The sequence below is a fragment of the Mastigoproctus giganteus genome, chromosome 9 (genome assembly GCF_048544385.1).
Source record: "Mastigoproctus giganteus isolate SK-2022 chromosome 9, ASM4854438v1, whole genome shotgun sequence".
Lineage (NCBI taxonomy): Eukaryota > Metazoa > Arthropoda > Arachnida > Uropygi > Thelyphonidae > Mastigoproctus > Mastigoproctus giganteus.
The window spans coordinates 192,909,216-192,924,306 of record NC_143583.1 but is presented as its reverse complement, the minus strand read 5'-3'; the positions used below and the strand labels follow the sequence as shown (position 1 = coordinate 192,924,306).

General features: G+C 38.0%; 1 protein-coding gene across 2 annotated transcripts in view; it reads right to left on the bottom strand.

Annotated features, from left to right (window-relative positions):
- Pex13 (peroxisomal biogenesis factor 13) overlaps positions 1-3,100 on the bottom strand; it is an 88,031-nt gene extending 84,931 nt beyond the window's left edge. For both annotated transcript variants that reach the window (XM_090381179.1, XM_090381180.1), the window contains exon 1: positions 2,889-3,100. In XM_090381179.1, coding sequence (XP_090237305.1) covers positions 2,889-2,983 — 95 coding nt within the window. In that variant the 5' untranslated portion in view covers positions 2,984-3,100. The remainder of the gene's footprint in view (positions 1-2,888) is intronic.
- Positions 3,101-15,091: the final 11,991 nt, after the last annotated feature.

The window sequence follows — 15,091 nt, the reverse complement described above, 5'->3', positions numbered from 1 at the left end:
TAGCAAACACTTCTTGATTAGACTGGGGTTCGAGCCCGTGACCACCAAATATGGAGGATGTGGAAAGGTCAGGAAATGACCACTGCATATCCCCGGAGCAGTATGGCATTAGTTGCTAATGCTCCTAAAAACCAAATAATAATAATAATAATAATAATAGCCTCTCAGAGCCTTAAACACCTCAATCAAATCTCCTCTAAGGTGTCTATTTCCAAACTCTGCAACCCACATATTTGAAGTCTTTCTTCATAAGGGCGCCCTTTTGCCGATCTCACCAGGCGAGTTACCCGTCTTTGCACCCTTCAAGAAGCTCGATGGCTTTCTTTAGGTGCAGTCTCCATACTTGAATACAGTATTCCAAGTGTGGCCTAACAAAAGCCTTATATAATGGGATTATCACGTCCCTATTGCAAATGTTCGATAGATCATCGATAGGACACCATGGGCCTTCCTTGCAACCTGTTTACAATGCTCAGAGAATTTCGTGTCTGACCATATCTTAACACCCAAGTCCCTTTCCTCCAGTAGTGGGTTTAGTTGAACTCCACCAAGTGAATAAGTTATTTTGGGATTACTGTTTCCCAGGTGTAATACCTTACACTTTGTTGGATTAAAGCATAGCTGCCATTTTTCTGACCATTCCTGAAGTCTATCTAGGTCTCTCTGAAGAAGCTCAGCTTGACAGTGATCATTAACTATTCTACCAATTTTAACATCATCTGCAAATTTAGACACCATGCCTTCTATCCCTTTATCGATGTCATTTATGAAAATTAAAAACAACAGTGGTCCTAATACTGATCCTTGGGAACCGCACTTCTTACATCAACCCAATCTGAGGAATAGCCATTTATCACACTCCTCTGCTTCCTGCCCTGAAGCCATCTAAGGATTTTCCCAGTGATTCCAACCTGTTCCAGCTTATAAAGCAACTGCTCATGTGGGACTGAGTCAAAAGCTTTGCTGAAATCTAAATAAACAATGTCAAAATTATTCCCTAAATCCAGCTCGTGAGTGACCCGTTCAAAATAGCGAACCAGATATGTTAAACATGATTTTCCCTTTACAAAACCATGCTGAGTATCCTTAACAAATATCATTAACAAATATCAAATATTTGTTAACTGCAACAATTGAAACTTTTAATTAAGTGTTTACTGTTGCTGTGAAAAAAAAATAAAGTGCATTTAATCTATTTTATGCTAAAAAAAAAAAAAAAACTTTGATGCATAGTATGTATTGGTCTCTGTTTATTTGTTAACTGTAACAATTGAAATTAACAATTAATTAAGTGTTTACTGTTACTATGAAAAGAAATAATAAAGTGCATTTAATCTACTTTCTGATGGAAAAAAAAAAACTTTGATGCATAGTATATATTAGTCTAATATACTAATATATACTATGCATCAAATATACTATGCAATTAGTCTAATATACTAATATAGTATATATTAGTCATAAAATAACATAAAAAAAAAAAGAAATACCAAATTTATTGAGTCTGTTTTTACCAAAATTGGTATTTATACCTGGTGAAATAATCTCCATTGCATCTAAATTTATTAATTAAAATAGTTTTAGTATAACATAAAATTTATCTTTGTGATAATTTTATGACTAATATATACTATATTAGTATATTAGACTAATTGCATAGTATATTTGATGCATAGTATATATTAGTATATATTTTTTTCAATAGCATGTAAACTAAGTGCAGGGATTGTTAGCGATAATTTTTTTTTGAAATAAAGAGAATTTAATTACTGAATGAAAATGATAAAGATCTCAGTTTATTTATATGGTGGGAATTAATCCCTTTTAAAATTTAAGTGGCTAAAACTGCATTTGGAAAGCCATTAGAAACACAAACCTTGTCTCTATGCTGGTAAACATGTTGCTGCACATAGCAACACCGGGCTTAATTCCAAATTATGAGTGCACCTTATCACCACGTTGCATGTATGATGGATATTTGATAATGATATTTGTTAGGGATACTCAGCATGGTTTTGTAAAGGGAAAATCATGTTTAACAAATCTGGTTCACTATTTTGAATGGGTCACTCATGAGCTGGAGTTAGGGAATAATTTCGACATTGTTTATTTAGATTTCAGCAAAGCTTTTGACTCAGTCCCACATGAGCGGTTGCTTTATAAGCTGGAACAGGATTTTGCTGATTCAAGCAAAAGAAGTATGGGTTTTTTAACAGACTTTCATTTTTGGCTAGTGAAAAAAGTTGGGTTAGTTTACGCCAGTAATTCGGTACGGAATGAAGCAAAAGAAGTCACTTCCTCGGGACTCGCATCTGGTGAGTATGGGCTTGGCACACCCAGGATCCTCACAGCTGGATATCATTCATCCATCCATCTCTATCTCTCTCTCTTAGGGTAATTCGGGAATTTTTTTTTTTGGCTTATGCAGCATAAGCCTCAGGCTTCCTTGTGCCAATATAGCTAATAATAATAATAAACTGGAGTGTAAACAAACTTTTAATTAGAAATAATAAATGTAAGGTTACAATCGTGCCTCGAACGGGAAATTATCTGTGCCTATGACGACCCTAGCTAATAAATTGATTTTGACTAATACCCTGAAGTACAAATAGTTGGTACGCAACTATCAGTAATTATCAAGGGCAGATTGAGTGGGATTCAGTGAATCCACAGACCCGGGGTGGTGGGTCCCCAACAAAAGCACAATTACTCTAAGCAGAAAAGTATTTAACTTTTAATATTATGTGCATCAGGGTCCAAAACTACATAACTGAGCACTGCTAATGATTACCTCCACAGAAACCAGAGGCATCTAGTTATGAGTTCTATAAGTATCATAAAACATTTGCAAAAACACACCTCGGTTAATAATTCTGAAATAAACTTACCAAGAATGAGAGTTAAGAGATCCAGTATCTCTATTCTGGCGACTCATCCTACTACTTTCCCACGGTTTTTTAGGAGCAGCCATTTCGTTTTTCATAAAATGTTTTGATCATACATAGCATGTCTTAAAGCAGTCCTTTAACTTTTCCAGCTGAGCTAAACACGTATTATGTCTTTCGCAGTATCCGTTAACAGAGGATGTTATTAAATTAAATGCTCATATTAAAAGTAATAAAATATCTGCATATAATATTTGTGTGTTAGAAACGACAAAAAATATATATCTTATTACAATTATTTTAATAAACTTCTGGAGTATTCCTTTACGATATTAAACCTAAATTCAATAAATTCGTCTCTCTACACATACTACGTGCTATGCAAGTAGTGCTCTCCAATCGCCGTTATGCATTGTTACTATAATTAATAAGAAAGTTACAAGGACTTATAGCGCAACGGCCAAAAAAATAAATAAATAAAAATAATAATAAATAAATATTTTGCTCATTCCACTCTATTTGTTTTAAAAATAAAAATCAAATCAGTAAACCAGGAAAAAAACGCCCGGAAGTGGGCGTTTTTATTCTTGGACACTGATTTGACAACCACACCTAAGACATTCGTCCCACTTCTCACGAAAAATAATTCGCAATTTCAGTAGGCAAACGAAAAATGAACCAGCACCCATCAACACATACCACTGAAATGTTACCACTACGTAAACTCATGCTTCATTGCACTAACTGGTTTAAAAACAGTTCTGAGCTGTTATTAAATTAGTCTGTGTTATGAATCACCAGTTCAATAGAAGAGAGAATATCATAAAAGCTTTATCAATCAATTCGCCCCGGAGAGATTGTGCAAGGATCATGGCATAGAATTTTTCGAAGCATAGTCTGCGCTTGGTAACAGGAGAGACTGTTTTTACAGAGATGGGATACACTTAAATAGAAAGGATGGAAGAATAAATGCTGATATTTGCAGTCTGAGGTGAGTCGGAAAACTGCTAGCTTGAGGACTTACACATACTAATACATTAACAATAGCTGCAGGTAGAAGTGAAAGTGATCCTTGCACTGCTTCTATTCGAAAGGGCAGCTGCCTGGAAAGCAAGGTGACGGGAGTTTCAGTCTTGCTGGCAGTCTTCATAGCACAAGTAAACACGGTACATAGGTTGTGTTAGGGCAACTATGAGTAAGAACAGATCCATGTATATATGCATGCACACCAATGATAGGAGAATAGCAAATAAAATTTTATAATAATAAACATATCAAATGCGTACATAAAGGGCGCAAAATTTGAATATGGGAAATACAAGGTGTACAAAAAGGAGAGAAGCAGGGCATGCCCTCAGTTGAGAAATACATAAAATCTAAATGCTGATGGGATTCTTCCTCTTCCTCGGATTGTGAACCCAAGGGGACATAAATTCAAATTGAGGAAAGACAGTTGTAGAGTAGATGTGCGAAAATTTTACTTTAGCCAACGGGTAGTTGATTGCTGGAAAAAACTTGAATCTATCGTTGTGGAAGTGGACAGCTTAAATTAATTCAAGGAAGAACTGGATAAACTTCTAGAACGAATGAATGTGAGAAAGGGGAATTTTTTTTTGCTGATGCCGTATAAGATTTGCTTTCTGGATACCGTGACTTGGCTGTTGTTGTTGGTGATGTAGCGATTTATTAGGCTCATCGGCAACTATGGCCGTAGTGCGGCATACATATGGTAAGTATGAATTTTATTTCCTTTCAGATAGAGATAATGGCAAAAAAATAATACCAGCAAATTAGTTTTTAACTAGTTAAAGGAGGTGGTATACATTAATCATTTTTAGAAAGGTAAAAATGCTTAAGACATTTGTTTTATTGCCTAAAAGTGAAATAAGTGTAAGAGGGTCTTCTGTTGTGGTTGGAGTAAAAAGATTCTGGCGTTCTCTTGTATATTTTAGACATTCAACAAGGATATGTTTTACTGAAAGTACTGCGTGGCAGTGATGACACTCAGGGGAGGGGATCCTCCCTCTTAAGAGATAACTATGAGTGATATTTGTATGACCTATTCGTAGGTGTGCTAATATTACCTCCCGTTGTCGAATTCAGTTGAAGCTTGAAAGCCATCGCTCAAGTTTTGGCTTGATTCTCTGAAGTTTATTGATATATTGATTTTTCCATGATAATTGCTACTGGTACATGCATTTTCTCTGGATTATTGATTTGTAGTCTTGATATGGTACTTTCCAATTGTCATTGGTGGTAAGTCGGCCGATTTTGCAGCATTGTCAGCTAATCCATTTCCTGGAATTCCCATATGTCCAGGGACCAGCACAAGTGTATGCTTTTCCCAAATTCGAATAAAGTATGCAAAGAAGAGGTTACTTCCTTTAGGACTGGGTGGGTGATATTCATGGGGTTTTTCAGGACTTGAAGTGCACTTAAAGAATCTGTAAAAATTATACTATTTTCAATATCGGAGGACCCTATATGCTTCAGTGCAATCTGAATAGCCATTAGTTCGGAGAAAACATACTAAACTCATATGGCAATTCATAGGCCAATGTGGTGTTCGGAAAAACTGCGGCAATTCCAATGAATTTCATTCTTTAATCCGTCGGTATGTACTACGACGAAGTTGGGGGCCTGATCCACTACTGCATGATACAGTTGTAAGAAATTTTCTTTACGCAATGTAGATTTATTCCATTGATGTAGGGATAAATCGCATGAAGGTGAAGTAAAGTCCCAAGGAGCATAGGCAATTGGAAGTGAATTTGCAATATTATTAAAAGACAGATTAAGTTCTTCTGAAAGATATTTTATTCGCATACCTAATGGTCGGCTGTGCTGGTGGGTGAAAAGTGTCTCCCAGTTTGGGTGTTCAGGCATAGATCTCATTATATGTGCATAGCGTAATATAAGTTGTCTTCTAATTGAGAGAGGGGGTTCATGCGCTTCAGCATACAGGCTGTGTATTGGAGACGTGCGATATGCCCCTATGGCAATGCGTATTGCACTATGATGGATATGGTCAAGCCAGCGAAGGACACTAGGCCTTGCTGAGCTATACACTGAAGCTCCATAGTCAAACTTTGATCGTATTAAGGCTCTGTATAATCGTAACATGGTAACTCGATCAGCTCCCCACTTAGTTGCTGAGAGAACCCGGATGATATTTAGCTTTTGTTGACAGGATGTTCTTAGTTTTTTAATATGCTCTAAAAAAGTAAGTTTATGATCTAATGTGATTCCTAAGAACCGTACGTTGGGATGAACTGCTATTGGTTGGTCATTCAGTTGTAATTCCGGATGTGGGTGAAGTTTACGTTGGCGGCAAAAATGGATGCACAATGTTTTATGCGGACAGAGTTGAAATTCATTAGTTTGTATCTACGGACTGATTTTATTTATTGCACTTGTCTCTCAACAGTATTCATGTTTTTCGCATGACACGATATGCTAAGGTCATCTACAAACAGTGCTGTATCAATAGTGTTTGGAATATGTTCGGCAATGGTATTTATTGCAATTATGAAACGTGTAGCACTGAGTACAGAGCCTTGGGGGACTACTTCTTCTTGTAAGAAGGAGTCCCCCAAGGATAATTAAGTTTTAAAACGAACCTGAAATCTGTGTTTGTACAGGAAGTTCTGAATGAAAATCGGGGGATGACCCAGAAGTCCATGATGGTATAATTCGCGGAGTATTCCATACTGCCATGTGGAATCGTAAGCTTTACTTACATCAAAACACACCATGACATAATGTTCCGATCTAAGGAATGCGTTTCGGATGGAGTTCTCAAGTATTACTAGTATATCTAGTGTTGATCTGTTTTTTTCGGATACTATATTGTGCAGAATGTAGGAGATTCTTTGGTAAGTTTTCTTCGTACCATATTAGTCGACAGTTTATCATCTTTGCAAGAATTTTGCAGAGGCAACTGGTCAAGGCAATGGTGGTATAATTCGTGGAGTATTTCTATAGCTAAATTTATTACAGCTTTTTATAAGATTTTCTGTAGTTGGACTGCGACGAAAGGAATTCCTAGTAGGGTTTGTCGGGTCTTTTCCTGGTTTAAGGAAGGCAAGAACTGTACATGGTGCCATTGTTTAGGGAATGAATCTTTTAGGTAAAGTCTATTGAACAGATCAACAAGTGACAGCAATGATTCAATACTTAGTTCCTGTATCATCGAGTAGTCAATATTATCTGGTCCTACCAGCACTGCGTCTACATGTTGAAAGAGCTCTGTGCAGTTCAGGGAGGGCAAATGGTAGGTTGTATTGTTCATTCGCTTTAGACGAAAAGTTTAATTTTTGTTTTTCTGTATTGGTTTTAAATCTTCTGAAGTCTGGTGTGTAACTTTCTGTTGCTGATGCTTTGGCAAAGGTTTCCCCTAAGATGCTGGCAATTTGGGCAGGGTCAGAAATATTCTGTCCCCTCCATTCCATGATAGGAACGGGAATCGTGTGGTGTTTACCACTCATTTTTCTGATTATTTTCCAAATTTTATTTGTAGGGGTGTCTTGGTTGATGTAAAGCGGATCCAAGTTGTCTTTTTATTACAGCTTTTCATTACTTTTTATAAGATTTTCTGTAGTTGGACTGCGACGAAAGGAATACCACGCTTTATTTTGTTCTATTTTAGCTGCCGGGTATTCATCACTCCAACAAATTTTTGGGTGTATCGGCAATTTTGAAGAGTATTTTGGTATTGTGTTTTCTGCTGCATGAGATATTGTTTTTGTGACAAATTCAACTGCTTCATCAGGTGACGATTCTTTGATTATTTTCATGTCAAATTTATCTAGTTTTTTATACATATGCTAATTCGTTTTATCAGTGAGCCACTGCAAAATTTTAGTAGGATAATAAAAGGGCTTAGTCAGTACTTCCATTAGTATGGAAAAATGATCACTATGAAGTGGATCATTATTTATTGACTACTTTAGAGAAGGATATAGGGCTGCTGAGCAGATAGACAAATCTATTGCAGTATTAGTTCCAGAAGGAAGGTGAACATATGTAGGTGACCCATCATTTAGAAAGAGAAGGTTGTTATCGTTTAAACATTTTTCAATTTGTTTTCCTCTTTGGTCAATGTTGTTGTTGTTGCCCCACAGTGTGTGATGACCAATTAAATCTCCCAGAATGAGGAAAGGTGTGGGGAGTTGAGCTATGAGGTTATCTAGATCATTTTAATGAAAGTTATAGCTAGGTGGAATGTACAAAGAGCAAATTGTAATGTGGATATCAGCAACTACACAGACTGCTGCAGCCTCAAGGGGAGAGTTTAGTAAAATATGCTTGGCAGGAATGTGTGGGATGACTAAATCAACTACACCACCATGTGCAGTATTTTGATGGGTTCGGTCTTCTCTAAAGATATTATACTAGACAGTTTTGGTGTATCTTCAAGGCACAGATATATTGGAGTATAATTAGAGGTAAGATCATAAACATCATCAATATTGGCACGGAAACCACGACAATTACACTGAATAATTTTGTTCATTATCTGGTTCTTGTTAGGCTTTCAGAACGTTTGCGTGTTGTCGAAGTTCTCTGATTTTCGCTCTTGTTTTTATCTTCTTTTGGAAAGTAAGGCTTACATGTGTTACATTTGTCTTCGACAAAAATTTCTAGGATACCATCTTCTGCAGATTTTTCATTAATATCCATTTCTTCTTGATGTCAGAGTTTTGATTGGTTTTTCTTTGCTTTCTTGGTCCGGGGAATGTAGTTTTTTGGGTGCTATGGATATTGGTGTATTGACTACTTGAGTTTGGGTTACACTGTATAGGATTTTAACGCAATTTGAGAAAGTGTCTTTTGGAGGTACTGATAATTCAGTTTGCGATGCTGTTGACTGATATATTTTTATAATTTGAGCGTACGTAGGTCTGTTTGGATGGGTTGGCGGTGAGATGATCCGCTTTATATCTTGATAGGAAACATTGTTTTGGAATAAATTTAAACAAATGTAAAGCTCAACTGGACAGGTATTTCGAACGAACGGAGGGGTGAAATGGGAGAGGGTTTTTTTTTTTTTTTTTTTTGGCTGATGCTGAATAAGCTTGCTTTCTTGCATCATATGCCTCTACTAATGCTAATGCTAATAAGTTTTTCGTTTTTCCAGCGTTCACGTATTTTAGCATTGGCAGGGTGGCCCTTTTTACAGTTTGGGCATATTGGTTGAGGGGCGGTACAGGCTTTGCAGTCATATTCTACTGAACCGCACTTTGCACAAGTAGGGGTTCCCCGGCAAGCTGTCTGGAAATGTCCGTACTTCTGACATCGGAAACACCGTAGCGGGTTGGGAATATATGGTCTGACATTGTATACCAGATATCCGGCCTTAATGGAATTTGGACGATGCGGTGGGTTAAATGTTAATATCATATTTCATGTAGAGGTCAGATTGCCATTTTTTTTGGTGGAGATTTTCTTCACTTGAATAACACCTTGTTCTTTAAGTTCCTCTAGCATCTACTCTTCAGACACATCTAGTAAATCCCATTCTGACATCACTCCTTTGGGACCTGTGGGGTGTCACAGTTATTGGTAGTTCTGCAAAGCGTTTAATGCTCAAAAGTCGCTCTGAATGTTTAGCGTTAGAGGTCTCTATGAGGATTTCTTCTGACCTCAGTCTTTTTATAGTCTGGGAGGTCCAGCTCTACTTTCTAATTCTTTTTGGACTCTAAATGGTGAGAGTTTTCCAATTGCATTTTCACCAGTAGAGTGGATAATTAAGAAAGTAGGAATAGGATAATTTTCTGTCTCAGTTTTTTGGCGTTTGGCAAGTTCCTGCATGGAACTGTCTTTCATTTTGGTTGTCTGGGGTGTGTCTGGCAGCCCAGTTAAGTCAGAGATTGATTTTCTCATGACGTGCTCGTTATGGCCCTGGGAGATTGTCTTTTTCTCCCAGGTTACCAGCCCCGCCACGTGGAAGCAACAACGGTGCCACCTAGTGACCCAAGTGAAGAAAAAAGGGTTAGTACAAACTAAAAATAAAAAAGGAATTGAAGAAAGGCAATTTTCCCCTTTAGGTTGTAGTATTTAGATAAATATTTTTAAAATTTATACTCAAGTTACTGGTCTTACGAAACTCGGGAGAAACGTATATACAGTTAAGCATACCAGATAATCACTATGAAAGTCGATGTGGTCACTAATATCGCTTGGCACTCGGAGCCCCCTTAACTTAGCATTACATTGAATATTGCACTGGGCATCTAGACCTAGTGCAATATTCAGTCAGTTTGGTGTGATATAAGCACTAAGAAAACAAAAACGAGGGTAGGAGAGTATTATAGGCCAGATGAAGGCTACGAACAGTGTGAAAAGTATTTTCACTTTTCAACCCTTTCGCTTACTTTCAAGTAATTTTGCCTAATAGTGCCTGATATTTTTTTCACGACCTGTACAACTAAATTATATAACGATAGCGTCACTTGAGCTAAGCTTTTACTTTCGATTTCAAACACCCCAGGGGTGCGCTCGCCGTAATACTACACTCTGTGACGTCACCTGTTCTCCGGTGTAACTCCGTGAATGGTACAATACCCATTTAATCCCCCCCCCACATAGTTGACTCGTGAGAACTAAACAATTCTGAGAGAGCTCAGAGAGGGGATGCGGAGATATATTTGAAAGGGGAAAAATAGGACACACACACAGACAGTTATCTTTGAGCAAGACATGACTGAAGAAAGAGTAGTGACAGTTTTGGCCGATTTTTTGTCATTGTGTAAAGAAGAGGTAAATTAATAATTACGAGGGAAAAGATGAGAAAAGAACTATATTGGTGTCTGGAACAGATTTCCCCCCTTACCGAGACGGTGCAGAATATTTTCGGGTAAGACAACCCTTATTGTTTAATAACAAACTGTATTAAATCACCCAAAAGCCGAACCTATTACCTGCATAAGTTTTAATGCATTTATAAGACATCTTTCCTCACATATATATATATATAAATATACCCCGACAATTGTATTATTTTCTTAGAACTCAGTTTAATTGATAATGCAACTTACTAAGTTAATTGTCAAATATTAATTACATTATTAAGTTAATATAATTCCCTGTTCTAGTATTTGAACAAGGTTATGTTATGACAAACACAAGGAATTTTGGTACTTGATAGAGAATTAGTGTAAAAGTCACATGAAGAACATTACAAAATTATAATATTGCTAAAGCAAGATACTGCTTGTATCCAGTTAGTTTACTTAACAATACATACCAATTAATCTAACTTGTGTACCAATTATATAGTACTCATTTGTATACATATATGTTAAATAAACCTTTTTTGTTTATAATATTTATGTCGTGATCATTCTTTTTAAATACATGCAAATCACTAACAACCATTTTTTTTAAAGAATCATTAATTGCGGTAATTTTGGGGGCCCTTTATCTAAGAGGGACCTCTGGATGAAAATCACAGCGCGTCTAGATGTTGCAATTGCTCTTTACTTCTCAGAGTAAATTTAGAACACTAGATTAACTTGTCCTAACTAAATCACTAGTCGATCAGATCGAAGCTCAGGCCTCCTGGAATGCTAATGTTAGTGATGAGTTCGTCAGGAAAACCATTTTATATACACTTGAATGTTGAGTAATTGTAATAGTTGATTGTCTTAATCGCTAGGTGATAAAGGTTTTCCGGCGAACGCACTATAACAGGAGACCCTGTTAACAACAGCTGTACAGAGAAATGGTTGGGGTAAATCAGAATGTCATATAAAGGGCTTTACACACCTCTATCAGATCACCTTGCCGGTGCCTAGTCTCCAGACACTGTAATTTGCAAAACTTAAGTCTTTCTTCTTAAGAGGAACCCTTTGTTCCATTCACTAATCTTGTTACTATTCTCTGTACTCGTTCCAGGAGCTCTATATCCTTCTTGAAATGAGGCCTCCAGCCCTGTATGCAGTACTCAAGTTGTGGTCTGAGTACTTATCACCTCCTAGAAACATTCCTGTATATCATTGATAAGACACCATGAGCTACTCTTGCAGCCCATTTGCACTGATCAGAGAACTTCATATCTGCTTGCACAATTACCCCCAGGTCCTTTACATTCTCTACCACTGTCAGTGTAGTACCACAGAGTTGATACGTTGCTCTGGGGTTGCTGTTTCCCCATATGTAGTACTTTACATTTGTCAATGTTAAACTTCATTTGCCACCTCTCAGCCCATCTGCTCAACCTTTCCAGATCCTGTTGCAGCAGCATAGCGTCAGTAGTGTCCTTAACAACCCTGTCAACCTTTGTATCGTCTGCAAACTTGGACATTAAGCTTGCTATACGATCATCAATATTATTTATAAATACAGAAAACAATAATGGACCCAACTCTGAGGGACTCCAATAGTAAAATTTGTCCACGATAAGCAGTGTCCATTGAATACCACCCTCTGCCTACTCCCCCCTCAACCACCCCTTTATCCATAGCAGCAATTTGCCTCCAATGCCACACTGCTCCAATTAGTGCAGCAGTCTTCCATGTGCAACACTATCAAAAGCCTTTCTAGGATCCAAGTATATAATACCAAAGTTGTTACATGCATGCAATTCTTTTGTGACTTCATCATAGTATCCAATCAAATTGGTCAGGCAAGACTTTCGCTTAACAAAATCATGCTGTCTCCGATCTATAACTGAAGTCTTGTCTAGATGATCCTGCAGTGCTTCTTTAACCAGTGCCACATTAATTTTCCTGGAACAGAAATTAAACTCACAGGTCTATAATTGTGTAAGCCTTTGATCCTCCTTTATGAATTTGGGTCACATTTGCACATCGCCAGTCTATGGGTACCTCCCCTGAGTCTAAGGAAGCTCTCATAATTATGGCTAAGGATGTGCTTACTTCCTTTGCTGCCTACTTTAATATAACTGGATAGATCCCATCCACCCCAGGTGCCTTTCTTGTGTCAATCTTCAACAATTTCTCCTCCACTTTACTCTCAGTTATTACAAGATTCTCTAGCTTAGTGCCAGAGGTGAATACACTTCTGGCATTCCCCTCGCTGAATACCTCCACGTGTGAATGTCGATGCAAAATATTCATTTAGTTTGTCAGCTACCTGAGCAGGATCATCAACAGTTGAACCATCGATGTCAAGTGGACTAATCTGATTCATCCCTTTCCTTCTAGAGTTTACATAAGTAAAGAACTCTGATTTCTCGTAATCTGTCTTCGCCTGCCTAACCTCCTTTGTAACTTGGATACAGATCCACTTATATCTATCATAGGCTTCTGTGTCACCTGTTAATTTATATGTATCCCATGCATTTTTCTTCTCTGCCATGTCTCATTAGTTCATCTGACATCCCTTTAGGCCTAAATCATGAACAATATTTCTTAGTTGGTATGTAATGCCTAGTAGCTTCCAAGATAAGTTCTTTGAATGCTTCCCATTTTGAATTCGCTGTTGGTAACACCATCAGTTGGTCCCACTGTATACAATTTAAATACTGTCTTAGACCATCGTAGTCGCCTTTGCGAAAGCAATAATCCTTCCCTTTACCCCTGATTGTAGTTACCTCTTTGAGTAAATCCCACTGTGATCACTGCCACCTACTAAGAATCTGTAGATAGTGGTTCCTCTATCTGCAGATTCTTAATGCATGAAAAATCACTACTGATATTCAAATCAAAAGTATCACTTCCTCTAGTTGCCTTCCGAACATGCTGATGTAGAAAACAATCAACCAATAAATCCACAAAAGCCATGCTAGTGTGTGTGACCAACCACAAATTCAGTCAATATCTGGGAAATTAAAAACCCACATTATAAGACTGATTTACTGGCCCACTTTTTTCCCTGTACAATTTCTTATTATACTCATCAGAGTCAATAAGCCTATAGCACACTGCTGCTTATGCCACACCAAACCGACTCAACACTGCACTGTCCCGCAATGTCGACTGGCTTCATTTCCTTGGATTTTGTTTTTCTTAACTAATAGCATAACCCCTCCTTCCTTGCTATCCTGTATATCCTTTCTGTAGACGTTATACTCCCCAAGTTCCAGTTCTGCATTCCATATATCTGTGTGACACCATGTCTCCGATATCTCAACAATATCCGCCTTTGATGCTTTGAGCAATACCTCAAATTCATCAAATTTATTTACCAAACTCCTAGCATTGGTGTACACGGAAGCATATATGCACCTGTTCTTTTTCTTAGCTACCCTAACACAACCATGTGTTTACTTGAACCGCAATGACTCCCAGCAGTCTCTGAAATATCCTGCATCTTGTTTTCCAGGCTACTGCTCATTCCAATAGAAGCAGTGCAAGAATCAGTTTCACCTCTGCCAGTGGCTACTGTTAATCTATTAGTCCATGTATCCCCCCCCCCCAAGCTAGTAGTGTTCCAACCCTCCTAACACTGCCTCGATAGCATCAGCAAATATTCTTGCACCCTTTCTATTTAAGTGTATCCCATCCGTATAGAAACAGTCCCTTCTGTTAACAAGTACAGACCAGGCTGAAAAAAATTCTACCCCTTTAGCCTTGCACAGTCTTTCCAGGACCGAATTGATCGACAAGGCTCTCATCGTATACTCCCTCCTATCATGTCTGGGCAGAATTGCAGACACTTGTTAAGACACCTGTACTTGTTAAGGAATTCTTCCGGTCTCCTACTCTTAATATCATTAGTGCCAACGTGTACAACTATATCACATTTTTTGCCTTTAAAAGATGATATCCGCTCTACAACGTCATCATCCTTTGCCCCTGGCAGACATAACAAAGCATGTTCCCCGTTTCCCTGACAATAGAGTCACCAACTACTAGTTCCTGTGGGACCAGCGCAATTCTGCCTTGGGGGTTGCTGCTGTGTTGCGTGATGACCAAGTGCAAGCTCGGGCGTTTATGTGGGCCGGTGAGAGCTTGATGGTCCCCTCACTTTAGATCCTTCGAGGGTATCGACCGTGTCCTTCAAGCTCTCATATAGGCCCATAACAACGCTGAGTTGTCGCCTGATTTCGTTACACTTCTGCATTCGCGCACAAAGACATCTCCCATGGCAATATCATGTCCCGTACGTGATTATCCCTAAACATCATGTAAGCAGTGCATCTTAAAAGGCTGTGATTCAGAATACAACTGTACCCCGCAGTTCTCCTCTGAGCCACAGCACTCCCAGTAGCTTGAGCCTTTTGCTTTGCTGCTCTGGTC